The sequence below is a fragment of the Hyperolius riggenbachi genome, chromosome 1, assembly GCF_040937935.1.
Source record: "Hyperolius riggenbachi isolate aHypRig1 chromosome 1, aHypRig1.pri, whole genome shotgun sequence".
Lineage (NCBI taxonomy): Eukaryota > Metazoa > Chordata > Amphibia > Anura > Hyperoliidae > Hyperolius > Hyperolius riggenbachi.
The window spans coordinates 484,464,599-484,492,240 of NC_090646.1; the positions used below are offsets into that span (position 1 = coordinate 484,464,599).

The 27,642-nt window shown below is 43.6% G+C and overlaps 1 protein-coding gene and 1 gene segment (V, D, J or C); both read left to right on the forward strand.

Annotated features, from left to right (window-relative positions):
- LOC137521936 (immunoglobulin mu heavy chain-like) overlaps positions 1–27,642 on the forward strand; it is a 956,922-nt gene that overhangs the window by 815,348 nt on the left and 113,932 nt on the right. Inside the window, exons 4-6 of one of the 3 annotated variants that reach the window (XM_068241902.1) lie at positions 14,932–15,231; positions 18,296–18,610; positions 24,223–24,528. The exons of the other annotated variants lie outside the window; for them this stretch is intronic. Coding sequence (XP_068098003.1) covers positions 14,932–15,231; positions 18,296–18,610; positions 24,223–24,528 — 921 coding nt within the window. The remainder of the gene's footprint in view (positions 1–14,931; positions 15,232–18,295; positions 18,611–24,222; positions 24,529–27,642) is intronic. 3 annotated transcript variants of the gene reach the window in all.
- Positions 1–27,642, forward strand: part of LOC137521952 (Ig alpha chain C region-like) — a 328,184-nt gene that overhangs the window by 135,093 nt on the left and 165,449 nt on the right.

Below are 27,642 nucleotides of genomic sequence, written 5' to 3' on the forward strand. Positions count from 1 at the left end.
GGGCAGCATAACACCAGTGGGCTGGCTGAGTACCTGGCTGGGTGAGCGGGTAGTGGGCTGGCTGGGTAGCTGGGTGAGCAAGCAGTGGGCAGGCTGAGTAATTAATTCAAGTATTTGTATAGCGCCTTTCTCCTGTCGGACTCAAAGCACTTGCGAGGCAGCCACTAGAGCGCACTCAGTAGGCAGTAGCAATGTTAAGGAGACTTGCCCAAGAAACTCCTTACTGAATAGGTGCTGGCTTACTGAACATGCAGAGCCGAGATTTGAACCCAGGTCTCCTGTGTCAGAGGCAGAGTCCTTAACCATTACACTTCCAGCCACTGCCTGGCTTAGCGAGCGGGCAGTGGGCTGGGTACCAGGCTGGGCGAGCGGGCAGGCTGGGTGGCTGGGCGAGCGGGCAGTGGGTTGGCTGGGTACCTGGCTGGGCGAGCGGGCAGTGGACTGGCTTGGTACCTGGCTGGGCGAGCGGGCAGTGGGCTGGCTGGGAAAGCGGGCAGTGGGCTGGCTGGGAAAGCGGGCAGTGGGCTGGCTGGGAAAGCGGGCAGTGGGCTGGCTGGGTACCTGGCTGGGCATGCAGGCTGGCTGGGTACCTGGCTGGGTACCTGGCTGGGCATGCAGGCTGGCTGGGTACCTGGCTGGGCATGCGGGCTGGCTGGGCATACGGGCTGGCTGGGTACCTGGCTGGGCAGCGGGCTGGCTGGGTACCTGGCTGGGCATGCAGGCTGGCTGGGTACCTGGCTGGGCAGCGGGCTGGCTGGGTACCTGGCTGGGCAGCGGGCTGGCTGGGTACCTGGCTGGGTAGCGGGCTGGCTGGGTACCTGGCTGGGCAGCGGGCTGGCTGGGTACCTGGCTGGGCATGTGGGCTGGCTGGGTACCTGGCTGGGCAGCGGGCTGGCTGGGTACCTGGCTGGCTGGGCGAGCTGGCTCCTGGCTGGGTAGCTGGGCTGCAGTTGCCAGCGTGTCCTTCGCGCTTCTCCCGACTTGCTCCCGCCCTCCAGCAGAGTGGCAGACATGATCGTGAACTCTGTATGCCGCCGCCTGGTCTAGTGACGTCACTAGACCAGGAGGCGGCATGCAGAGTTCAGGATCATGTCCTGACTTCCTGACTCCTGTCCGGCCACTGCCACTGTGCTGGAGGGCGGGGGTGAGAGCCCCCCTCTCCGTCTGTAGGTGCGCTCTCCGCACCGCCCCCCCTCCCCCCCCCCTCCCCCCCCCCCCCCGGGCAAATAAATAAAAAAAAATTTAAAAAAAAAATTATGAATAAAAAAAAAAGAAAAAAAAAGAAAAAAAAAATTATTGAACTACAGGTGGCCGCCCCCCCCGAGGACCCGCCCATGGCACCGGCCCACGGGTGCCTCTTAATAGATACGGCCCTGAATTACTCTAGCGATTTTTCAAGAAAAGATCCTCTTTTGAATAAAGTTTTAACTACCTGCAGGGTCTCTAATCCCTCCCCGAGCTCTATGTCCACAAGCTTCCACTTCATAACCCTGCCCCCTTGAAGAAAGGGCGGGGCTTTGCGGTAGAAGCCAGCTGACATGGAGCTCAGGGAAGAGATTCAGAGATCCATTATAACCAAATTTGACCTGCCCCCACCAAAAAAAAACCCCCACAAATCACAAGTGCTATACAATCGCTGGCAGTAGATTGTACACGCTTCACATCACCCCAAAATTGCACCAGAAAATGCAGCAAAAAATGCAACACAAACGCCTGGCAGTCTTGCTGATTTTTCTGGTCAGTGATTCACACACCTGAAACAAGCATGTGGCAAATCCAAGCTGTGAATTGTCACACTTCAGTCAAACATCTTATCTGCATGCTTGTTCAGGGTCTATGAATAAAAGGATTAGAGGCAGAGGATCAGCAGGACAGCCAGGCAGTAGGTATTATTTAAAAGGAAATTAATATGGGAGCCTCCATATCCCCCTCACTTCAGGTGTCCTTTAAAGTGCCCACTATTGATACAATCTTACCAAATCTATGTAGTACAAGAGTAAAGCTGAGTGAATATACTTTTAATGGATACTTTAGGTAAATCACTCATATTACAAAAGAAGCAGTAACATTGTACAATCAGGTTTGTATCATTAATGGGCACCATACAATCCTGTGGATGATTGGGAAGCAGCAGATTTGGGCGCATGAGACAAGTGGACAAAAAGGGCGCCCCATTCACTCCCATTATAAATATCGTTTAATGGGCGCCGAACAGGGAAAAAAAGGCGCTGGAGATTATTAACGTTTTAACAAAGGCGCTGGAGATTATTAACGTTTTAACAAACGGCGCCCGGAGATTTTTAAGGATTTATAACTATGTTTGTGATGATTTAACTTTACAAAATGAGCCCGTGACGAATAACGTTTATAAAGATACTAAATCACTATTTCTAAAACATTTCTAAAACATTATTATCCACCCCAAAAAATTATTTACATTTTTTTATTTACATTTTTTATTTATTAATGTCTGTAAAACATTATTATCCATAGGGGGTCTTAGGTTTAGGCACCACCAGGGGGGTCTTAGGTTTAGGCACCAACAGGGGGTCTTAGGTTTAGGCACCAACAGGGGGTCTTAGGTTTAGGCACCAACTGGGGGGTCTTAGGTTTAGGCACCAACAGGGGGGTCTTAGGTTTAGGCACCAACAGGGGGGTCTTAGGTTTAGGCACCAATAGGGGGGTCTTAGGTTTAGGCACCAATAGGGGGGTCTTAGGTTTAGGCACCAACAGGGGGGTCTTAGGTTTAGGCACCAATAGGGGGGTCTTAGGTTTAGGCACCAACTGGGGGGTCTTAGGTTTAGGCACCAACAGGGGGGTCTTAGGTTTAGGCACCAATAGGGGGGTCTTAGGTTTAGGCACCAACAGGGGGTCTAGGGGTTAGGGATAGGTACAAACAGGGAAGATTAACGTTTTAAGAATTGCCGATCTCATACACATTATTTAGTGATTTATACATTTTTAAAACACTATTTCTAAACGAAATTCTACACAATATTTCTATAAACGATAATACTGTTTATCGTTTACACCACGCCCCCTTTTTTCCCGACGCCCTTTTTTGATGTACGCGGATGATTGATATATCATCCACAGGATCATATAGCAAACAGTTGTGCCATTAACGGCCAAAAACCTGCCAACGAATCCAATCGATTGATGGGATCAATCCAAAAGCTGAGTGAAATGATCAATCATCCATGGGATTGTATTGTTAATGGCCAGGGCCAGATTTAAGCCAAGGCCACATAGGCACCATGGCCTAGGGCACTGCAGGATCAAGGATGGGTGGGCAACAGGCTATACTGGGGGGAGGGTCACCTCACTACCTATACTGGAGGGAGGGGAGTCATCAGGCTATCTATACAGAAGGGGGGAGGGACATCTGACTCCTAGCACTAGAGGGAAGGGGGGGGGGGGGGTAATCAGGGAACCTATACTAGAGGGGGGAGCGATCAGGCTATCTAAACTGAAGGGGGGGGGGAGTTCTCTGGCTGCCTACAATTGAGGGAAGGGTCAACGGGCTACCTATACTGGAGGGGGGAGAAGTCATCTGGCTACCTATACTGGAGAGAGAGGGAATGGTCATCTGGCTACCTATAGTGGAGAGGGGAGGAGTCATTTAGCTAACTATACTGAAGGTGGGGGGGGGGGGGGGCTGCTGATAGTGGCCTTGGGCAGTAAAGAGTACAAATCCAGCCATGTTAGTGGCCACCATTAGTTATAATGAAATTCTTTCTACACAATAACCCTCATCCTCTCATCTTCACCAGCCACAATTCTTTTCCAAAGTAAAGTGCAGGTCAATTTGTTTAACTGTGTGTATTCGTACTTACAGCACATGTATTTTCGTACTTCGTATTAAACATTTTTCTATAAATGTTTTTGGATTGTGGAATGAAGTGTCTGAGTTTCCATTGATTCTAATGGGGAGGTCCGCTTTGATATAAGTGCTTTGGATGACAATCTTGTTTCCAGAATGAATTATGCTTGTAAACCAATGAGATAAACAGTGGAAGTGCAGAAAAGTGCAAAATGCCATGCCATGCTATGGACATTTACTGTTTAGAAGTGAAGGGATTCCACAATTACGCGTACATTTTCGCATTTACGCCTATACATAATTACGAATTGTTAATTCAATTGACTTTGTACACGCATTCGTAGTGACGCATGAATTTCGCGTAATTTTGTGCCGAATTTGGCGGTGAATAGCAAAGCCCCCATACATGCTATTGCTACCAAAATTGCTACTTATGTTAAAGAGAATAGTGGATACAAGTCAAAAAAAATTCAAAAAGCCCTTTTAGTTTTTGAGAAAATTGATTTTAAAAATGCAAAGAAAAATGGTTTTTAACCTCAAAAAATGACAGTTCAAAAATAATTTTTCATTGATCGATTTTCTCAAAAACTACAAGGTCTTTTTGAGAAATTGCACATAGGGGTAATTTCTGCTCATCCCTAGCTGCCATATTTATTTCCTCTTAAACAATACTAGTTGCCTGGCAGCTCAGATGATCTATTTGGCTGCTGTAGTGTTTGAATCACACCAGAAACAAGCATGCAGCTTAACTTGTCAGATCTGACAATAATGTCAGGAACACCTGATCTGCTGCATGCTTATTCAGAATCTATGGCTAAAAGTATTAGAGGCAGAGGGTCAGCAGGACAGCCAGGCAACTAGTATTGCCTAAAAGGGAATAAATATGGCAGCTTCCATATCACTCTCACTTCAGTTGTCCTTTAAACCAGTCAGAAGACTTGGAAGCATTGGACTAATCAGAGAATGCAGAATTTGACTACAGAAATCTTAATGCAGAAGTTTATCGCTGTTGCCTATTGGAAATATAGTTTCTGCATAATAGCATACATCCCCAAAAAATAGCACATTTTGCCATTTTTTTTTACTATTAACTAACTTTATTAACAAAAATTTAACATTCTGCGGAAATCAGTCGGAATCGGTAATCAGCATTTCCGACCTTCTCTTATGGCATGTGTGCATAAGAATATCAAGGCAATGACTGTCTCTTTATTTTTAAATTTCATTTTGCAGTTTTGCCCTCCCACTGCACATGTAATGTGAGTACTTATGCAATGTCAATGGATGGTTTATACAATCATTAATAAATGTATCACTCTTTGTAAGGGATTAGTGTCTCCTGCTTTATGTTCTATATATACAGTACTGTATGTTCTACTAGAAACAGGTGTAGACCACTTTATTATCTTCTGTTAATAGGATTCTCCCATATGTTTATTCTAAAATTGGAGGCTTCCCCATAGCCTATTTTTTCCCACTGTATTTTTGTTTGTTTTCGAAGCATAAATAATACCTGTGATGAGGAAGCACATATGTGCCCATAGCTGAAGTCAACAGCCTGCTTCAATCTTTCCCATAGGTCACAATGGCAGGTTAGAGAAAGATGAATTAAACTGGCAAACACATATCAATGCATGGAGAACAATGCATTCATTGCTAGTGGTAGAGCGGTCTTTATGTTTTACACTTTAGCTTTAAAATTAACAGGCTGACAGATTTTATTGTGCTGAAAATGAAGTGAGAGTAATGTGGAGGCTGTACCTTGTGAGACCTAGATGTATTGAGTGGCACTCCCTTCTTACAGAATTGCATAAACGTGTATGTGGCATAAAGCAAACAATTATGTCTCTCACCCTTCCTCCAGTGACCTCGCATCCACCTGCACAGACGTGTGCTCCTCGGATCGTGGCAGGAACAAAGACTGTCAATATGAATCAAGAAGAGAAAGAAGGAAACATCCGGGCACCATCCGTCTTTAAATGCGTGGCGGTGTTTATTGGTTATAACAGGTCACATACCATTGGAGCTGTCAGCTAAACATCAATGTGCTGGTGGTGGTGAGTTGGAGGTGGGGGTGCCAGGTGTCAGTCGGGGCTTGCGACGGCCGTTTCGCGTCTGCTAGACGCTTGGTCACGCTGCGCTCCTATTGCTAAGGCGGGCTGAAAACATCCGGTATATGCGGGAGGTAACCCCGCCCCTTCCGGGTGTCACGTCCGCCTGTGTTTGGAGAGGTCAAAGGGAGGGATTGCGGAAAGAGCACGGGCGCGCATCATCTGGCCGGCTGGACTGCATTACCCATAGCTCGTTGCAAGAGGGGAGCGGCAAAGGTGCTGGGAATCCCCGCCTCCATCTTGCCTACCAATGGTTAGCGACAATCGTCGCCAGCTCCACCTCATACATAGCAACGTATTTGCTCTGTATACATTTTATCAGAGTATCCAAAAATCGGGTAAACATGCCCAACCAGTGTTAAACATTCTTAACACACAGTCAAATGCCGCGCGTGCGATTCCGCATCCCTCCTGGAATTCCGTGTTTTGTGGCTAAGTGAACACAATAGTGGGTTAAAAGAAGCCTCATTTAAAAACACGTAAGACTTGGGAAAGTGAGACCCAGTTGCAGTTCACAGTAACTTCTAAGCTACAGTACATACCCTAGATACACTTATAAATTAAAAACTTATCATGGCAGGATGGTAAGGGCATCTAACCAAAGATTGCACATAAATATATGCGATATGTATACACATACACGCGCAATCGCCAGGGGTAGGGGGTCTAACAGGGGCACCAATCGAAACCCAATGCACCACCATCATTGAGACCTGTTCATGTACAGAACACGAAATCGATATCCCATTAATACATTTTAGAAAATAAATGTATTAATGGGATATCGATTTCGTGTTCTGTACATGAACAGGTCTCAATGATGGTGGTGCATTGGGTTTCGATTGGTGCCCCTGTTAGACCCCCTACCCCTGGCGATTGCGCGTGTATGTGTATACATATCGCATATATTTATGTGCAATCTTTGGTTAGATGCCCTTACCATCCTGCCATGATAAGTTTTTAATTTATAAGTGTATCTAGGGTATGTACTGTAGCTTAGAAGTTACTGTGAACTGCAACTGGGTCTCACTTTCCCAAGTCTTACGTGTTTTTAAATGAGGCTTCTTTTAACCCACTTTTAGTTTCAAAAGTATTTTATTGAAAAATCAAATGAATACAGATTTGCTTTCTATAAGCCCTTAACATAGGGCATGGTATAAGTATAACAGTATAAGGTGAGAGAATACAGTCCACTTACAACAAGAATAGCAATGTAACATTTACATATTTTAGGTTAGCTACATCAGTCATATATGATAATTTGAGGTCCGGGTTAATGTATTTGGCCGTCAAGAGCATTAGTTGATTTTAATTCAGAAGGAAAGGGCACAGGATCGGAGACCTATCGTGTGTGAGCACGAAAGCCAGGGCTGCCAGGTTCTAGTGAAGGCATCAGTGGTATCGTTGATAATGGCTAGCGTTCGTTCAGAGATTAGGATATCAATGATAATCTGATCGGTAAGCTCCATTGACAGTGTTGGTTGTCTCCACTGTCTCGCAATATGGAGTCTGGCCGCCTTGGCTATGTGTTGGGAGAGTTTGTGCTGAGGGTAATTCCAACCAGAGGGCCTATCTCCTAGGAGTAGGAGCAAGGGGTCTGGATAAAGAGATTTTTCAAGTGCTGTGCTGAGAAAGGAGGTGACTTGGGACCAATATTTTTTAACTTTGGGGCAGAACCACCAAATGTGATCAATAGTTCCGGGCAAGCCACAACCTCTAAAACATAAGTAAGAGTTGGTCTGAGATATTGCGTGCATTTTAATAGGTGTAACATAGGTTCTATGTAGTATTTTGTAATTGGTTTCAATATGGGAAAAGTAGCTACTGCCTTTTGTAAGTGTTAAACAACATTTAGACCAACGCTCAGTTGTCAGAGTGGTGTCCAAGTCTCTTTCCCATTGCAGCATTGTGCGTGATTTTGTGAATTCCGTTGGTTGGGAGAGCAAGGAATAGATGTAGGAAATAAGACCGCCTTCTAAGGGGTGTAAAGCACACCAAGCTTCATATGTGGTCCTAGGTGGAAGTGTGATATTATTGGGACAAAGCGATTTTATAAAATGATAAATCTGGATAGCATGGAAGCACTCAGAGGGCGGAAAGGAGGTAGTTTCTTTAAATTGCTCCCAAGTGGGTAGTTTGTCATTCAGTAAAAAATTTTTAAGAGTGGTATAACCCCTATCCTTCCACCATCCCAGCGCTCCCGTCTCCAGACCAGGGGGAAAATTGGGGTTACCAAACAGAGGAGTCTGAGAGGGGATATTTGATTGTAGTCCTTTTTGGATTTTGAGTCTGTTCCAGATCGATAAGGAATGGGCAGTTAGCGGGGATAGTTTTTGGTACTTGGATAGGGGAATTCGGGATGACCACTGTAGTGCTTGGAATGTGAGGGGTTGCAGTAAGTCATTTTCTATTTCAGCCCATAGGGGAGGGGAGTGTTCAGCATGTATCTGGGCAATTTGGGCTAGTTGTGAAGCCCTATAGTAATTAAATAGATCTGGAACTCCCAGTCCACCCCGGCTTCTATTCATGTACATTATTTTCTGATTAATTCTTGCTCTTCTATTGTTTGTGATGAACCTAAAGATGGCACTTTGGAGGTCTTTAAGGGAAGTTTTGGTTACTAAGACCGGAAGTGTTCTAAAAAGGTATAATAGGCGGGGGAGAAGGGTCATTCTAACTGCTTGGATTCTTCCTGTCCAGGATATAGTTGGCATATTCCATTTGATTAGATCCTGCTTTAAGGAAGCTAGCATTGGTTTATAATTTAGGATAAATAGTTCTTTAGGGTTAGCTGCTATCTTTACTCCCAGATATGTAATGTATTTGGTTTGAAGTGAGAGACCTAAGGAGGAAGTAATAGCAGCTGCCTGTGTTTTAGATAAGTTTGTGAAGAGCACTTCTGATTTGCTAATATTAAGGGAAAGACCTGAAATGTTGCCAAATGTTTTCATTAGGTCAATTAAATTAGGTAGGGAAGTGTGGGGGGATGTTAGGGTGAGAAGCAAGTCGTCGGCAAATAGGTTGGCTTTATAATTGGTTTTTGCAACAGTTATTCCCTGGATGTCGGGTGATTGGCGAATTTTGGCCGCCAGTGGTTCTATGGTTAAGGCAAACAAGGCTGGCGAAAGGGGACAGCCCTGCCTGGTTCCCCTTTGGATAGAAATTGTGGTTGGGTTATCAGTGGGGAGCTTAAGTTGGGCAGAAGGAGTAGAGTATAGGGTCTGTATAGCTGTTAGAAAGGAGCCCCCAATACCCGCCCTCCGCAGAGCTTGTAGCATGTATGGCCAGTCTATTGTGTCAAAGGCCTTCTCCATGTCGAGCGAAACCAGTGCTAAAGGCAGCTTCCTGGAGGCAGCGACATGGAGAAGGCCCACGACCTTCCTGACATTATCAGAGGCCTGTCGTTGCGGGATGAACCCCACTTGGTCTCTATGAATTAATGGGCCTAGTACTTTATTTAGTCTTGTCACTAGAATTGAGGTAAATAATTTATAATCTAAATTGAGCAGTGAGATTGGCCTATAATTTTTGATGTCCAGTGGGTCCCTTTTTGGCTTGGGAATCACAGCAATGGTAGATTGTAGAAACTCTGGAGCCAGGGGCTTGCCATCCAAGATTGTGTTAAATAATCTAGTTAGATATGGGGTTAGGATTTTTTTAAATTTTTTGTAATATATGGCTGAGAAGCCGTCTGGTCCAGGGGCCTTACCTTGTTTCAGGCGTTTAATGGCCATTTGGACTTCCAGTGTTGAAATCGGCATATTTAAGGCTAGCGCTTTTTCTGGGAGGAGGCGAGGGGCTCTTAAGTCGTTTAAAAACTCGCTGGGATGGTGTGATGGATCACTGTTGTTTTTGGCTGTATATAAGGATTGATAATAATCTGCGAATTCTTTATGGATCTTTAGAGGGTCAGACGTGACTGGTCCCCTCTTAGTTCTAATTTGATGGACTTTGTTAAGGGCTTGGGTCTGGCGTAGTTTTCTGGCAAGCCATGTATTAGGTTTATTGTACTGTGCATAAACTTTCGCTCTCGTCCAGCGAATCGCTTTTTCTGTGCGATTTGATAGCAAAATGTTTATCTGTGATTGGGTGGTCTCTATTTGTTTCTGGAGAAATCTAGAAGGTTGGTGTGAATGGGCTAGTTGGAGTTGGGTTAGCTTGTGTTCTAGTGAGCGTTGCCTCTCTGTCAGGGATTTTTTGCGTAGGGAGGCTATTTTGATTATCTGGCCTCTAATGGTAGGTTTGTGGGCCAGCCACAGTGTGTCTGTTCTAATGTCGGTGGTGTCGTTTATCGTGAAATATTCTGTAAGGCGTTCCTCTAGGTCAAGTACTATTTCGCCGTCAGCCAGCAGGCTCTCGTTTAATCTCCATGGAGGGCGGGCAAGTGGAGTAGTAAGGGAGGCGCAAGCTGTCCAGACAATATCATGATCGGACCACGCACTGATGACATGTCTGGAGAAGGATAGATTAGGTATTAATGGGGCCGATAGGAGAATCATGTCTATTCTGGAGTAGGTGTGGTGGGAGGGAGAATAGAAGGTATATCCTCGTATAAGGGGGTTATATTCTCTCCAGGTATCTACAAGGTGGGCTGCAGTTAGTAATGTTTGCAATGTAGTAGATTGCTGCTTTTGTTTTGCCGATGGCGTGGTGTGGGATCTATCCAGTGTGGAATTTGGGGCTATGTTGAAGTCGCCAGCCCAGATTAAAGAGGTATTAGGATATTCCTCTAGCAATTTTAACACTTCTCTTAAAGGGGTCAAGGGAGCTTCTGGGGGGGCGTATAGGTTAATTATGCATACCTGGCGGGATTGCAGTGTTCCAACAAGAACTACATAGCAGCCAGATGAATCTGTTATACATTTGTCTAGGACAAATGGCAATGAATTATGCAGTAGGGTTAGTACGCCTCTATGTTTCGTATCCGCCGAGGAAGCAAAAAATCGTTGGTAATTTTTATGATAGTATTTAGGAGTTGCTCGTTTTGTAAAATGCGTCTCCTGGAGGCAAATAATATCTGGAGAGCATTTTTGATAGTCAATAAATGCCTTGCGTCTCTTTTGTGGCGAATTAAGGCCCTTAGTATTATGGGATATAATATTAATCAGGGACATTGTTCAAAAAGGGTCATAGGAGATGCTTTGATAACAGTAAAATATCGTTTGTGCTCTAGGGGCCAATTTGCTTCTTCCCGGATACCATTGAGACTGTATAACAACCAGTATATTAGTAAGTGGATATTTAAACAGACAGAAAAAAACAGAAAACATCAGTAAACATAACCAACATGGCTCAGAATGGACCATGAGGCGTTCAGGAACTTCCTGATGGGACAAACGTCCCTTATGTATGAAGTGGGTTGCCAGCAATAAAATAAGACTGACAGCACAGTTCATAGTGTGAGGCAGCACTTGAACACCCAGACCTTATGCCATTTTTGAAATTTGTATAACAGTATGCCAGGCTAAACATTACAAATATCATTCTACCGCTGCCATCTAGTGGGCATTATAATAAACAGTATAGAAATAGTCAGAACCAAGATATGTATATTATCAAAGATTAATATGTCAGAGCCAGGGAGCCAAAAGGGCTTTGCCAGATACATTTTTATGTAGGGGTGCCTGTAAGGCAGGTTTAGTTCCCGAGGTATCTTCAGCCATGGGGGCATGTTCCAGTTGATAAGGCTGGCCTTATTGGTTTAGACTGACCTAGTGCAAGGTCAAACCGATAGCTTCTAACCTTTGCGCGCCTAGTCAGATACATTGTGGCTGATAAAGTTCAGAGTCAGTGTTCATGACCTTATCTCGGTAAAGTATAGTCTATCTTAGTGCGGGATCAAGTCAAAAGCTTCCAGCCTTTGTTTGCCAGACCCAGTAGATTATGGCCGTTTAGATTCAGAGTCAGTGTTCAGGTGTTCATCCCGGTCGGCCTTTATTATTAGGGGTAGCGCATTACTTTATTAACCCCCTAGGGATGGGAAGAGGGCAGGAGTAAACAGATTGAGGGTTAGTGGGGATATTAGTGGCCCATTGTAATAAAGTCATTGCAGGGGTAGGCATAGGTTATATCTTTTTAACCCACTTTTGTGTTCACTTAGCCACAAAACACGGAATTCCAGGAGGGATGCGGAATCGCACGCGCGGCATTTGACTGTGTGTTAAGAATGTTTTACACTGGTTGGGCATGTTTACCCGATTTTTGGATACTCTGATAAAATGTATACAGAGCAAATACGTTGCTATGTATGAGGTGGAGCTGGCGACGATTGTCGCTAACCATTGGTAGGCAAGATGGAGGCGGGGATTCCCAGCACCTTTGCCGCTCCCCTCTTGCAACGAGCTATGGGTAATGCAGTCCAGCCGGCCAGATGATGCGCGCCCGTGCTCTTACCGCAATCCCTCCCTTTGACCTCTCCAAACACAGGCGGACGTGACACCCGGAAGGGGCGGGGTTACCTCCCGCATATACCGGATGTTTTCAGCCCGCCTTAGCAATAGGAGCGCAGCGTGACCAAGCGTCTAGCAGACGCGAAACGGCCGTCGCAAGCCCCGACTGACACCTGGCACCCCCACCTCCAACTCACCACCACCAGCACATTGATGTTTAGCTGACAGCTCCAATGGTATGTGACCTGTTATAACCAATAAACACCGCCACGCATTTAAAGACGGATGGTGCCCGGATGTTTCCTTCTTTCTCTTCTTGAGTAATGTGGAGGCTGCCATATTTATTTCTTTTTAAACAATACCAGTTGTCTGGCTGTCCTGCTGATCTTTTTGGCTGCAGTAGTGTTTGAATCACACCAGAAACAAGCATGCAGTTAATCTTGTCAGATCTGACAATAATGTCAGAAACACCTGATGTGCCGCATGCTTGTTCAGGGTCTATGGCTAAAAGTATTAGAACATTTAGGCCAGGTTTTCACTGGGGTGCCGCATCCATTTCAAAAAGGTCATTATGTGTTGTGCATAAAACTGCAGCAGACAGCATATTTTCCCCACACACAATTTGAATGCAGCCTATTGATTTCAATACGCTTCAATTTCGCATCCAAAGTCGCCAGCAGGAAATGCTGAAATTCAGCTGCCGTAGAAACGAGCCCTATCTATCTATATACTGTATATTCAGACTATTTGTTTGTCCCTGGAAGTCTCTATATGTTCTATAACAGATTGTTTTATCCTAATGCCCTGCCTACAGTTTCTGAATAATGCATGAGAAAAGGTTCATGTATCAGCAATTGAGCAGACTGTGAAATAATGCACAGGGTTTAAAGAGGAACTCCAGTGACCATTTTACTGTTGGCAGGTGATGTAGCTGCTGCATGGTTTTTGGCAGTTGGAAACAGCTGTAAACAGCTATTTCCCACAAAAGTTTGAACGTTTCTTGTGGGAGGGGTTACTTCTGGGAGGGGTTTCACTACAATATCAGTCATGCAGCGCCCCCTGATGGTCTGTTTGTGAAAAGGAATAGATTTTTCATGTAAAAGGGGGTATCAGCTACTGATTGGGATAAAGTTCAATTTTTGGTCGGAGTTTCTCTTTAACATTCACTACGAATGTTAAAGAAAACCTGAAGTGAAGATTAAAAGTCAAAATAAGCATACACACGTCATACTTACCTTCCATGTAGTCTACCCCTCAGTGTCTTTCTCCTGTCCCGCATCCTGTTTGTTCACTGTGATCAAGGGAATTTTCTGTCCTCCATTTTGAAAATGGCCATTACCCATAACAGCTTTCTGGTCAGCACACAGTTAAACTGTAACATCGCCCACTTGAGCCATAGGGAAACATGGACATTACCTGGTACATCTGTTTTCCTCTCAGCTATAACTGACAGCAACTGATATTTTACTGACAGCAACTGATATATTTCAGATCTGACAAAATATTGTCAGAACTGGAAGGGATTATTGTCAGAAGAAAATGGTGAGCTTCTGAGAGGAACTGATGGTAAGGTAACTATGTAATGTTCATTTGAAGTTACCTCATGTGTTTATTTTAAATATTTTTACTCAGTACAGGTTCTCTTTAAAGAGAAACTCCGACCAAAAATTGAACTTTATCTCAATTAGTAGCTGATACCCCCTTTGCAAGATGTTATGTGTGCAATACCCAACACATATAGGGCTTGATTCAGTAAACTGTGACAACTCATATCACGGCCGTTTTTGCGTGTATTTGTGTGTGCAATCACGTTTTTTCGTGTGAAAATGGAGGCATTTTTGCACTAAAATTTGTGATCGCGTGAAAATGGCTTATCACGGTTTAGTGAATTAAGCCAATACAGTGAATGAGCCCTAAGGCTGTAATCAGCGCCATAACTACAAATGGGGCCCTTCAGCAAACCTTTGATGGGGCCCCACAATGTCCACACCCTTTCCCTTGCCTACCCTTTTGACCTCTACAGCCTGAGGGCCCATCTTGCAAGGGTCATAAGACAAGAGTGGACCTCAGTCCACATTTGAGTGGACATCATAATCAGAGTGGATATCAGAATCTTCACACCCACACCCATAGTGTAGCTACAAAAACACCTGATCTGAAATATGGACCCCTTTATCAGAGGGGTTGAAGTAGTTATCTGAGGGGGTGAAGTAGTATTTGAGGCCCCTTACAGCTCTGGGACCCTCTGTGGTCACATGGGCTGCTCCCCTGTAGTTATGCCCCTGGCTGAGATGATAATTCAGTTAATATCTCTGATTGCCTAATGCCTATAGAGATTATTGAACCCAAAATACCAAGATTATGTAAAAGCAAACTGCAGTGACTGGGTAAGAACACCCCCATCTTTATTCCTTCAACATGCTAATTGCCTTGCTGTTACATTTATCCTTTGCCTCTTTGGTTACTCATACTGAATATTGGTTACTAAGTGCAACATGATTTCTTCCTTTGGCAATTTTTATAAATGTGTTTTGTTTTTGTTTGTTTGTTGTTTTACTATTTGCCAATCTGCATTATTGTAAGCTGTATTATTTATTCTATGTCTCAGCTGAAACAAGTGGGCCCACTGTTTTCCCCCTGCTTCCCTGCTGTGGATCATCATTATCATCAGAAGTAACCATCGGGTGCCTGTCTACTAGCTTTCTTCCTGCTCCTGTAGATGTCTCTTGGAACTCAGGCTCCATAACAAGTGGCATAAGGAACCTTCCAGCTGTACTTGGTGGGAATGGGAAATATCTCTCAACCAGCCTTCTGACTGTTTCTGCATCTGAATGGACAACCAAAACATTTACATGTAATGTGAGTCACAAGACAACGGATACTAATATCAGCCACAAATTAAAACAAGGTAGGATAAGAAACATTTCTTACACCAATACCGTAAATATACCACCAGTATTACATGAGGTTGCTTTGCTTGAACCCTTAAAGGGAACCTTAACCGGCGGGGAAAAATAAATTCACTTACCTGGGGCTTTCCCAAGCCTCCTGCAGCCGTCCTGTGCCCGCGTCGGTCCTTCGGTGCCCTCCGGTCACCCTCCGCCGCTAAGTTTTGTTTTCGGCCGACCGCCAGTCATCCTCCGGCAAAGCGTCCTCTTCTTCCGCATTCCCCGTCGTAAAGAGCCGTAAAGCGTGTACGCATGACGCCAAACGCGTCATGCGGACGCGCTTTACGGCTCTTTACGACGAGGAATACGGAAGAAGAGGACGCTTTGCCGGAGGACGACTGGCGGTCGGCCGAAAACGAAACTTAGCGGCGGAGGGAGACCAGAGGGCACCGAAGGACCGGCGCGGGCACAGGACGGCTGCAAGAGGCTTGGGAAAGCCCCCAGGTAAGTGAATTTATTTTTCCCCGCCGGTTAAGGTTCCCTTAAGTAAACTAAGTCAACAAAATCTTTATGTTGGTTTTGTTCAGGTCTTCTATGTACTGCAGAGAAGGATGAATCTAACTGCTGTATAACATTAGCCAGTAATAAAATAAGAAAATGTCATCTATTGACCAAAGCTGGCCATACATGCTGTGATAGTCTTAAGGTGCCCATACACTCGTCAGATTGGCAGCAGATAGATAAGAAATGCATCTGATGATCTATCTGATGCGTTTTTAGAACATTTTTTACCAGGATAGAATTCCAATAGATTTCAGTTTGAAATCTATTGAAATTCGATCTGATGGCATTTTTTTTGCCATCAGATTTCCATTAAGGCCAATGCAAACTGATAAGCAATCTCATCAGATTGACCTAAATTTTCCACCCTACCAGTTCGATGGAAATCCATCGAAATCGATCGAAATCGGCCATCGATCGGTCGATTGGCCAACCGATTTGCAAACGATCAATCGATCGATCGGGATCGATCGGTAGGCCAGAAAATCGGCTGAGTGTATGGGCCCCTTTAATCTGAGCTTGTTTACTTTGCGATTCTCTAATGCCTGCCAAAACTGACAATTTTCAACATGTTGTACTTGCTTTTGATAAATTGCCCAAATGCATCAGAAATTTGATCAGTCAAGCATGTTCATTAGAAGGCAAGTTCTGGCAATTGCAATCAAATAAACTGGCCGGAAAAATGATACATATATGCATAGCTTCCAATTCTCCCTTTTTCGGTAGGGATTAGGGACAGTCCCTCTTTGCAAGTCATATCCCCCTGTCCCTCTTTCTTCTTAATCTGTCCCTCTTTCAGGACTGATGTACAGACCTATGTAAATATATTCTACTAAAATATTTGCTTAATTGACTCTGTGGGCTTGATTCACTAAGACAAATAGCATGCCTTATTCGAGTTAGCATGCCTTATCCAAGTTAACATGCCTTATCAAAGTTAACACGCCTTATCAACATTAACACGCCTTATCCGAGTAGCATAGCGAGCACTACAAACTTATGCCTGCTAACTGGCAATGACGAGAGCTCCACTCGTCCTGCCCTGAGCCCCTGTGGATTCGTAGAGCTCGCTATGCTACTCTGATAAAGCATGTTAACTTTGATAAGGCATGTTATCTCTGATAAGGAGTGTTAACTCGGATAAGGCATGTTATCTCTGATAAGGCGTGTTAAATTGGATAAGGCATGCTATTTGTCTTTGTGAATCAAGCCCTAAATATTATTTCCATCGCTTACATTGATATATTTCATATTTTCTAATATAAAGGAAAACTAGGGATGACACATGACAGTAAGGACCAGTGTGGTTTGAATGATAAAAATATGTCTTCAACTGATGAATATTTTGTGGTATGTGTGGCTATGGGTGTGCTGAGGGCGTGGTTAGACCACGCAACTAGGGACACCATCTCTCAAAAAGTTTTAGAGAAAATTGATTTTAAAAAGTTAAAAAATGTTTTTTAAACTCAGTAAAATGACATTTTGCTGTGGTACACTTTAATATATACTAATTCCCGAATACACATTTGATATATTTTAAGAAAATGGTCAGTGTGGGATCCTTCCTCCCAAGCCTCTTTACTCCCCTGGTCACCAATGCAAGCTGATATAGTCAGAATTCAGATCCTGGAATATACTTAATTAACTAAAAAGACTTTCCTATAATGAATGATCTCACACTAATCAGAAATGATTCTACACCAATATCCTCGGAAATGATCCGACATCAATATCCTCAGAAATGATCCCACACCAATATCCTCAGAAATGATCCCACACCAATATCCTCAGAAAAGATCCCACACCAATAGCCTCAGAAATGATCCCACACCAATATTTTCAGAAATGATCCCACACCAATATCCTTGGAAATGATCAACAATATAATTTTTTAAAACACAAAAGTTTGAGAACTCTGCCGTTTGCTAGCTTACAGTCTAAAGGAATATGGAGGAATCAAGAGGTGGGGCTATACATAAGTGTGTATTCAGGGATGGTGTGTTTAGATGGTATTCAGCACAGGGAGTAGGACTTGGCCAGAGGGAAACAGCTTAGGTCAAACTGTACGTTTGTCTATTAAGGTTAGTTTTAAGGGTGCATTGAAAGGTTTCAAGAGTATCCGTATGTTTTTGGGATGTGGGAGGAAACCCGCACAAACACAGCAAATTATACAAACTCCATGTGAATATATTGTCCTGGCCCAGATGTGCTACCAAAAAGTTACCATAATACAGTACCATAAGAAAAAAAACATTAACTGACAAGTGTTTTTGTAAGAATGTTACCATTATAAGAATATAATGTGGAGAAATGCTGTAATCTTAGCATTCAGGTCTGATGATATATATATATATATATATATATATATATATATATATATATATATATATATATATATATCATAATATATATATATATATATATCATAAAACGCACCATTAATGATTGCTGTTTTCCCATACATGATGTGGAAATGTGGATTTGAGAATAGATTTCTGATAGATTGATATTTTTATCCCCCAGAATGCGGTTTTACTGGTCCATCCTCCATTGAAGTCATGCAGTCCTCTTGTGGTGGGAATGGTTCAGTCAGTCTTGTATGTCTTGTCAGTGGATATTATCCAAAGGATATTGATGTGCAGTGGCTTCAGAAAGGCAAGACAGGCACTATTTCCCCATCAAATCGCTTCCTTTACAACACCGGTGATGGAAAGTTTGCCTCTTCTAGTAACATTATTGTTTCCAAGGAGGACTGGAATTCTGAATATATTTACATTTGTAAGGTGGCCCATTCTGCAAGTTCTACTACGCATGAAAAGCACATAAGCAAATGTCTTGGTAAGTTTCCCTCATTTTATTATTTAGATACTCTAATCCAGAAGTGTCAAACTCAATCATGTAAGGGGCCAAAATCTAAATCTTACTCTAAGTCGCAGGCCATATTGATTATTTAGATTTAGCATTTTATTGAATAGTCTCAAACTAAGTGACATAACTATAGCGAGCATAAAAGGGCAGCTCTTCCCCCATTCTCCAGAGTAGCCCAGTGGAGCAGTTTAAAGTTTACCTGCTCTAGTGCAGCATCGGGTCTCATCTCATCTTCCTCACAGCCACACGCTCACTGCTGCATACCTCTGGCTTCAAATGCATGTCACGTGATTGGCAAGAGGAGGTATGGAAGCACAGAGCGACTGCTGGGAACACAACGTATCGTTGGATCCAAGGATGGGGCCCCATGCTAATTTTGTGGGTGGGGGGGGGGGGTATTGCTGCACCCTGACTCAGACTGACAATGTTTCAATCAGAAACACTGTCACCGGTGTGCTCCTCTGGATGGAAAGGTAGTGTGCTGTCTTTCTTTTGCAGATAACAATGATGGAAATTGGAAGCTTTCAAAAACCACATAAAATGGCAAGGAGGGACGCAATAGGTCCACGAGCCTTGCGTAATCTGGGCATTGCTCAGTTCCAACCAATAAGATTCAATCTTTCACCTTCCACTTGCCATCTTCTAGGTCAACTTTTAAGTCTCTGAGGTCCTTAGATGCAACCAAATCAGCTCTCAAAAGACATAAAGAATATAATTAAATATGTATATAAAAAGGAAAAATAAGGTTGTTTCAACTAGGGATGGTCAAGGAAATACAAATAATTCAGTATTATGTAAAACTTGTATGTAAATATTTGCAGCTTTAAAATTACCCACTTCACCTTTGCAGGATTTAGTTGGTCCATTTTCAATATGCATACATTTGCATACAAATTTTACATAATCCTGCATGAGCTTGGAAGCTAGCAAACAACACACTAGTCTTTACGAATGGAAACGGACACTAAACCCAGCAGAAGTCCAGAGGATGGAAGCTCTTAGCTGCTCGACTTGCCAGAACACCCTCAGAGCATCCAACTTGGATATGGTTATCCATCCATAGTTTGAACTGATGTGTCTCCTTTAGTTAAAAAAAAAAAAGAACCACATATATCCAGGCACATCACCTCTAGTTAGGACATTAAATAAGTTATTAAGGAAAGGGAGGTGCTGAAGGGGGTGTGGCCAGAAAACAGCAAAAATCTTTTAACCCTTCACACTCTCACATGCAAATGTTCAAACAAATGCATTCACAGATTCACTCATCCAGGCACTACTGTTATCCCTACAGCTAAGTTAAAAGCCGGGGTCTTAGTTCACAGAAGAATGCATTCCTATGCTTAGTAATCTATAATGTGCAGAAGTACCCAGGTAAACATAGGTGTCCTAACTCTGGCCCTGTAACATGCATAGTGCAGACATGCAAACATTCATTGCATCAAACCTATCTAGGGATAAGGAGCACACATCCTGACGTCCTCTCCTGGGACAGATAGCGCATCTTACCAATCGCACAAGGGAGCTAACGTAATGTATCCATGCACTCAATGCGCATACATCAGCATAAGCTGTGTGCATGCTGACAATAAAAAACACATACAGGGGAGGAGGGAGTGCACTGAATTAAAACCCTAGCCACAGGGGTCACTAACAAGAAAAAAAAACACATATATCCAGGCACATCACCTCTAGTTAGGACATTAAATAAGTTATTAAGGAAAGGGAGGTGCTGAAGGGGGTGTGGCCAGAAAACAGCAAAATTCTATTAACCCTTCGCACTCTCACAGATTCACTCATCCAGGCACCACTGTTATCCCTACAGCTAAGTTAAAAGCCGGGGTCTTAGTTCACAGAAGAATGCATTCCTATGCTTAGTCACCTATACTGCACAGCAGTACCCAGGTAAACATAGGTGTCCTAACTCTGGCCCTGTAACATGCATAGTGCAGACATGCAAACATTCATTGCATCAAACCTATCTAGGGATTAGGAGCACACATCCTGACGTCCTCTCCTGGGACAGATAGCACATCTTACCAATCGCACAAGGGAGCTAACGTAATGTATCCATGCACTCCATGCACATACATCAGCATAAGCTGTGTGCATGCTGACAATAAAAAACACATACAGGGGAGGAGGGAGTGCACTGAATTAAAACCCTAGCCACAGGGGTCACTAACAAGAAAAAAAACACATATATCCAGGCACATCACATCTAGTTAGGACATTAAATAAGTTATTAAGGAAAGGGAGGTGCTGAAGGGGGTGTGGCCAGAAAACAGCAAAATTCTATTAACCCTTCGCACTCTCACAGATTCACTCATCCAGGCACTACTGTTATCCCTACAGCTAAATTAAAAGTCGGGGTCTGAATGCATTTGTTTGAACATTTGCATGTGAGAGTGCGAAGGGTTAATAGATTTTTGCTGTTTTCTGGCCACACCCCCTTCAGCACCTCCCTTTCCTTAATAACTTATTTAATGTCCTAACTAGAGGTGATGTGCCTGGATATATGTGTTTTTTTTTCTTGTTACTGACCCCTGTGGCTAGGGTTCAGTGCACTCCCTCCTTCCCCTGTATGTTTTTTATTGTCAGCATGCACACAGCTTATGCTGATGTATGTGCATGGAGCGCATGGATACATTACGTTAGCTCCCTTGTGCGATTGGTAAGATGTGCTATCTGTCCCAGGAGAGGACGTCAGGATGTGTGCTCCTAATCCCTAGATAGGTTTGATGCAATGAATGTTTGGATGTCTGCACTATGCATGTTACAGGGCCAGAGTTAGGACACCTATGTTTACCTGGGTACTGCTGTGCAGTATAGGTGACTAAGCATAGGAATGCATTCTTCTGTGAACTAAGACCCCAGCTTTTAACTTAGCTGTAGGGATAACAGTGGTGCCTGGATGAGTGAATCTGTGAATGAATTTGTTTGAACATTTGCATGTAAGAGTGCGAAGGGTTAATAGATTTTTCTTTTAGTTCAAATGTACCAAGGAAGTCACTTGTGGTAGTGGTACAAAGGGATGAAACATTCCCTAAAACGTAAAAGAGTGTTTAGCTGAACTAATATTGTCTTTGGATATGTTATGAATGACCTGAATATATACTGTATAAGAACCTTTAGACACACACATTCTGTACAATTTATTTGTAATATGCAACCAATGTAGTTTAATGATTATGAAACACACCATTTTACTTATATTAATTTAGCAGATGTTTACAATTAAATTCTATTCTACTTATTTTGAACATAGTTACTACTATGTAAATTAACGTAGTAGTGGCTGCTAATGAAGTATGGCGGTTGCGATACTTCACAGTACCGCTCACAGTTAAAGTTACGTGCGTTGCTATGTAAGCAAAGCGCGTAACTAAGGAAAGCATGCTCCTTACGTAGCAGCGAGCCCTGCTACAGTATGTAAAGCGTGCATAGCGTGCTTTAGCAGTGCAGCTTGATGAATCAAGGCCTACACATCCTTAACATTTCAAGTGCTTTTGGGAACACACTACTCAGTGTAGAAAGTGTGCGTTTTTAATTCTTTGCTGCATTTTTGTTTGCAATTGAGTTTGCGTCTTGTGTGCGTTTTATTAACCCTCCTGGCGGTTTGTCAAAATCCGCCAGGGGGCAGCAAATACGTTTTTTATTTTTTTTTCTTCATGTAGCGAGACGAGGTCTCGCTACATGATAGCCGCTGCTCAGCGGCATCCCCCCAGCCCCTCCGATCGCCGCCGGCATCCCCTGAGCCCCTCCGATCGCCGCCGGCGATCGGAGATCAAGAGATCCCGTTCAAAGAACGGGATCTCCTGGAGGGCTTCCCCCGTCGCCATGGCGACGGGGCGGGATGACGTCACCGACGTCGTGACGTCAAAGGGGACTCCGATCCACCCCACAGCGCTGCCTGGCACTGATTGGCCAGGCAGCGCACGGGGTCTGGGGGGGGGGGCGGCTGCGGCGACGTGTATAGTGGTGGATCGGCGGGTAGCGGCGGCGATCGGGCACTGCACGCAGCTAGCAAAGTGCTAGCCTCTGCATCTCCATTGATATATATTATGTGCGTTTTTTGAAAATCATGCAACAAGTTGTGCATTTTCAAAAAAGTATAATGTGAAATGGACATGTATGTATCTTTACTTGCGGCCGCCGGCCCATAGACTTGCATTAGCAGCAAAAACGTTAGCATTTCTGTCTAGCGTGTTCTCTGTGTTCCCTGCCTCAATGAATCAGAAAATTCAGATTTGCATACTATGTGAAAGCAGTTCTGATTGGTAAATGGTAATAGATTGGAACCAACTGGTTGTACCCACTAATGGACGAAAACCCACTAACCAATCCGATCAGATTGATGGGATCAATCCAAAAAAATGGATCAGTTCCATTTATCTGATCAAATTATGGTTAGCACATATTCGTCCGCTAATGGGAGGTGCCCAGTGTGCAGTGTGGGGGTCGATGGGCGTTGTCTCTGGCCAGAGCTGAGAGCGTACCACCGCGCATCCTCCGCTATCACTGAGCCGCAGCAAAGCATCCTTATGCCGCCAGTGTGCGGTGAAGTAGGGGTCTGTGCAGGCATCCTGGAAAGCTATTTATCCTATGTTTATCCACACCGGAAGAAATTGGCCATTCAGTACCTACGCTGCACAGTGTCCTAAGTGAGCAGGAGCCCACCAACGTTTATAGCAAGTATATTGTTGGGACATTAAGTTGCATAGCTTCAGAAGTTATACAGCTCTCCTAGCCTGATCTGAGTGATCTTTATGCGGAAGTACTGTGTTGATAGCCAATCTTGTCAAGTTATCGTCACGTGTGTGGGGTGACGTTGGTGGAGGAAGGCCAATTTTGACTTTTAGCATTGGCTTTTTGCATAGGCTGAGTGCTGGGTGATTGCCAGATGCATATTATGTCAAATGGCCTCCGCAGTCTATTAGCTAGCCCTGGCCAGGGACCATGTGTTTTTAAATATGTGTCTTTTTTAATTGTGTGCAGTGCAATACATGTTACTGAAGGCAATCTATAATTAAAATGTTGATACTTGCGTGAGACTGTATGTTTTAGTGTAGTGTGAATTTGAGTAGACCTGTTAGGCTCCTCTTATGAGTAGCAAGTAATTTAAATTTGGTTCTCTGGTTATTTAAATCCTTAGTGCAAAACATATTAAGCTGTTTATGAGAAGTGGAGAGTTTTTTTTTAATAATCCATAATATGCAGTTGTACTCTGGATTCCATCCTTTGCCATTTAGGAACTGAATCACGAGCTCCCAAGCCATCTATATACTTTTTTTTAAACAGCATTTAATTATTGCAGAGGACTGCAGTCTCTGCACTAGTGTGCAAGGGTTACTACATAGACATTTTTAATTGGGATTTTTGTGACATATTGTGTATCTCTGTGACTTTTTAATGTTTTGATAATAAAGTTTATTTAAATTTGCATGCACCCAAGAGCCATTTCTTTTTGTTTACTATCTATCTCATTAGCAGTGCCACAAATCTCCATCACATAACTATTTCACACCATTGCATTACTTCTTACAGCTATGGATATCTTATCGTTTGTGTTTTGCTATTTTCAGATTCCACTGTGGGGCCAAAAGTCACGCTTCTTCCTCCTTCCCCTAAAGACATTTTGATCAACGAGAAACCAAAACTCACCTGTGTGGTGTCACGAATACACTACACAAAATCTTTAAATATCGTATGGGACCCAATAGGGGAAGACAACAGAACAACTGAAGAGGAAGACAGTGGCACATACACTGTAAAAAGTACCAAGTACATTACCATTAATGACTGGAATGATGGAAAGACCTTCACCTGCACCGTTACACATAATGAACTTACATCTCCTGCAAAGAAGAAAATAAAAAAAACTCCTCCTGGTACAGTTACAAATCATTTAATACATTTATCTGTACTGCTACAATAATACAAACCCCTTGTATAAATTTTAATGCGTACATGTAAAAAAGGCACCCACTATCAAGGGTGCGGGAGATAGCTGCTAGTAGAATATCAGGAAAATAACAGATTTTCTACTACTTCATTCTGATAGTTAAATATTGGTAATAACCCTATCCCCCAATAATTTTGCCACCATAGGCAGCAATATTAAAAGCCATGATTAGCAGCTTTAAATGTCTAAATAGTGCTTAAGTGGCTATAAGCAATAAATAGATAAAGCTGCTCCCCCACTGACCTCAAAATCAACCTTTCTATCTTCGCTCAGCACCCTCAATGGTAGTGTTGGTGTTTATACTCGGCATATCAGGATCAGAACCCCTGAATACTCCTGAACACCATACTTCAGCACCATTTTAGTACCAAACAAGTGCACTGGGTCAGGGGAGTTCATATGAGTCACATGAAGTGCACCGTGAAGCACAAGTAGTGAACTCCCGCTGACCCTGCCTTCTTGTTCTGTTCTGAAATGGTGCTGAAGTGTAATTGCAATTGTAGTATTTGTATAGCGCCTTTCTCCTGACGGACTTAAAGCACTTGCGAGGCAGCCACTAGAGCGCACTCAGTAGACAGTAGCAGTGTTAAGGAGACTTGCCCAAGAAACTCCTTACTGAATAGGTGCTGACTTACTGAACAGGTAGAGTCGAGATTTGAACCCAGGTCTCCTGTGTCAGAGGCGGAGCCCTTAACCATTACACTATCTAGCCACTACTGGTTTGGTGTTTGGGAGAGTTTGGGTGTTCCAAATTCAACATGCCGAGTTTGGACACTACTCAATGGTAACACACTTTCCACTCTAGATGCCCGTTATGCCCCTCTCTCCCTACCCCTACCAGCATCCTCAGTAGTATACCTCTCCTCCAGATGCGCAATAATACCTTCTCTCCCTCCATCCACCACCCAGCATCCTCAGTAGCCTCACTCTCCACCCCACCCTTAATTAGCCTCTTTCTCTCTCGATGCCCTCTAGCATTCAATAACAACACTCCCCTCCAGACCCTTAGTAAGCCCTTCTCTCATCTACTCCCCTCCCCGCCAGCATTCTCAGTAGCCTTATTCTCTTCCCTTCAGACCATCAGTAAGCCCCTGTCTCTCCCCATCTACCTTACAGCATCCTCACTCTTTCCCCTCTAGGCCCACAATAAGCTCTTCAATCTTACCATTCATCCCCAACATCCTTACTCTTGCCTCTCCAGATCTTCAAGAAGCCACTCTCTCTTTCCACATCCACCCCTCGCATCAATAAAAGCATCACATCTAAGTTTCAGACCCTCAATAAACCCTTCTCTCTCCCCATTACCTTCCCCGCATCATGAAAAGCCTCATTGCGTCTGCCTCCCTTGCACCCCTATCCCCTCAACAACCGCCTCTGTTCTCACTAAGTCAATCCACAGCATCCTCAAACCAGCCTTCACTCTTTCCCAAGACCCTCAATAAAGGTGCGCACACATCCACAGTATCTGTTGCCCTTACCGACTACTGTGCATTGATTGTTAGGGTAACCATTTGGGGCAGGAGTGCTATACAGTCATGCTTCTCAGCTATATCAGAGTAGCCTGTACTGTGGAAAGGAAGGACAACAGCACATAAGCAAGCAGTTTCTGGGAACCTGGGTAAGCAAAAACACAATGGGGCATATTTACTAAATTGGGGTATTATTGCTTTGGGCAGGCAGAGTTACTTAAAGAGACTCCGTAACAAAAATTGCATCCTGTTTTTTATCATCCTACAAGTTCAAAAAGCTATTCTAATGTGTTCTAGCTTACTGCAGCACTTTATACTATCACTGTCTCTGTAATAAATCAACTTATCTCTCTCTTGTCAGACTTGTCAGCCTGTGTCTGGAAGGCTGCCAAGTTCTTCAGTGTTGTGGTTCTGCTATGAACTCCCCCTTCCAGGCCCCTGTATGCACAGTGCCTGTGTTTTATTTAGGATTAGAGCAGCTTCTCTCTTCTCTCATCTTTTACAAGCTGGATAAATCGTCCTCTGAGCTGGCTGGGCTTTCACATACTTAGGAATTACAGACAAGGGCAAAGCTGTTTGCAGGAAGAAACAAGCAGCCTGAAACTTCAGTGCATGAGAACAGGGGGAAAGAAACACACAAATGATCTCTTGAGATTCAAAAGGAAGGCTGTATACAGCCTGCTTGTGTATGAATGTATTTTCTATGTGTGGACATACTGTACATCAACCTACTTCCTGTTTTGGTGGCCATTTTGTTTGTTTATAAACAAACTTTTTAAAACTGTTTTTAACCACTTTTAATGCGGCGGGGAGCGGCGAAATTGTGTCAGAGGGTAATAGGAGATGTCCCCTAACGCACTGGTATGTTTACTTTTGTGCGATTTTAACAATACAGATTCTCTTTAAGCAAGATGCGTATTAGCTCAGGCCAAGTGATCTAAGTAAGGTGTGCATGCTAGTATAACACACGCTAAGCAACTGCCATAAGTAATGGTAACATTTCTGCATGCTTGTATGTCAATTTTAGCTCTCTTTAATGTATATGCCCCAATGTGCTCATTTATCGCAAATTTTAGGTGTCGATTAATGACCCAGTGTGGGTGTCAAAATCCTGGGGGGCACCAACAATTCTCACTGCATTTTGATATTACCCAGAGGAGGGTTGTACATTTCTCACCTAAAACCAAACACGTTTTTAAAAATCCATTCCGGGCTTCTTGGGTCACTTACGTTCTCTGTTAATCTCTGCTGATCTCCATCCTTAATAAATGAACCCTCAAATGTCAAACAAAACCAAATTATTTTAAATTTGTCCAGGGTTGTAAGTCAACGGATTGCCCAACATAATTTTGATGCCCCACCCCCATATTCTTACCCCTCTCCCTATGGTGATCCCATTGTTAGGGTGCTCATCTGTCAAGAGTCATAAGTGTCAAATATGTATGCAAATTAAGGGGTTGATTAACTAAATGTTTGGTTTGGGTCCACTTTAAATTACGCTGGAATCAGATAGTTTAAAGAGCGCTTTGTTACACTTAACAGCGCTCCACTGAACCTGGCCAGAGCCCGGC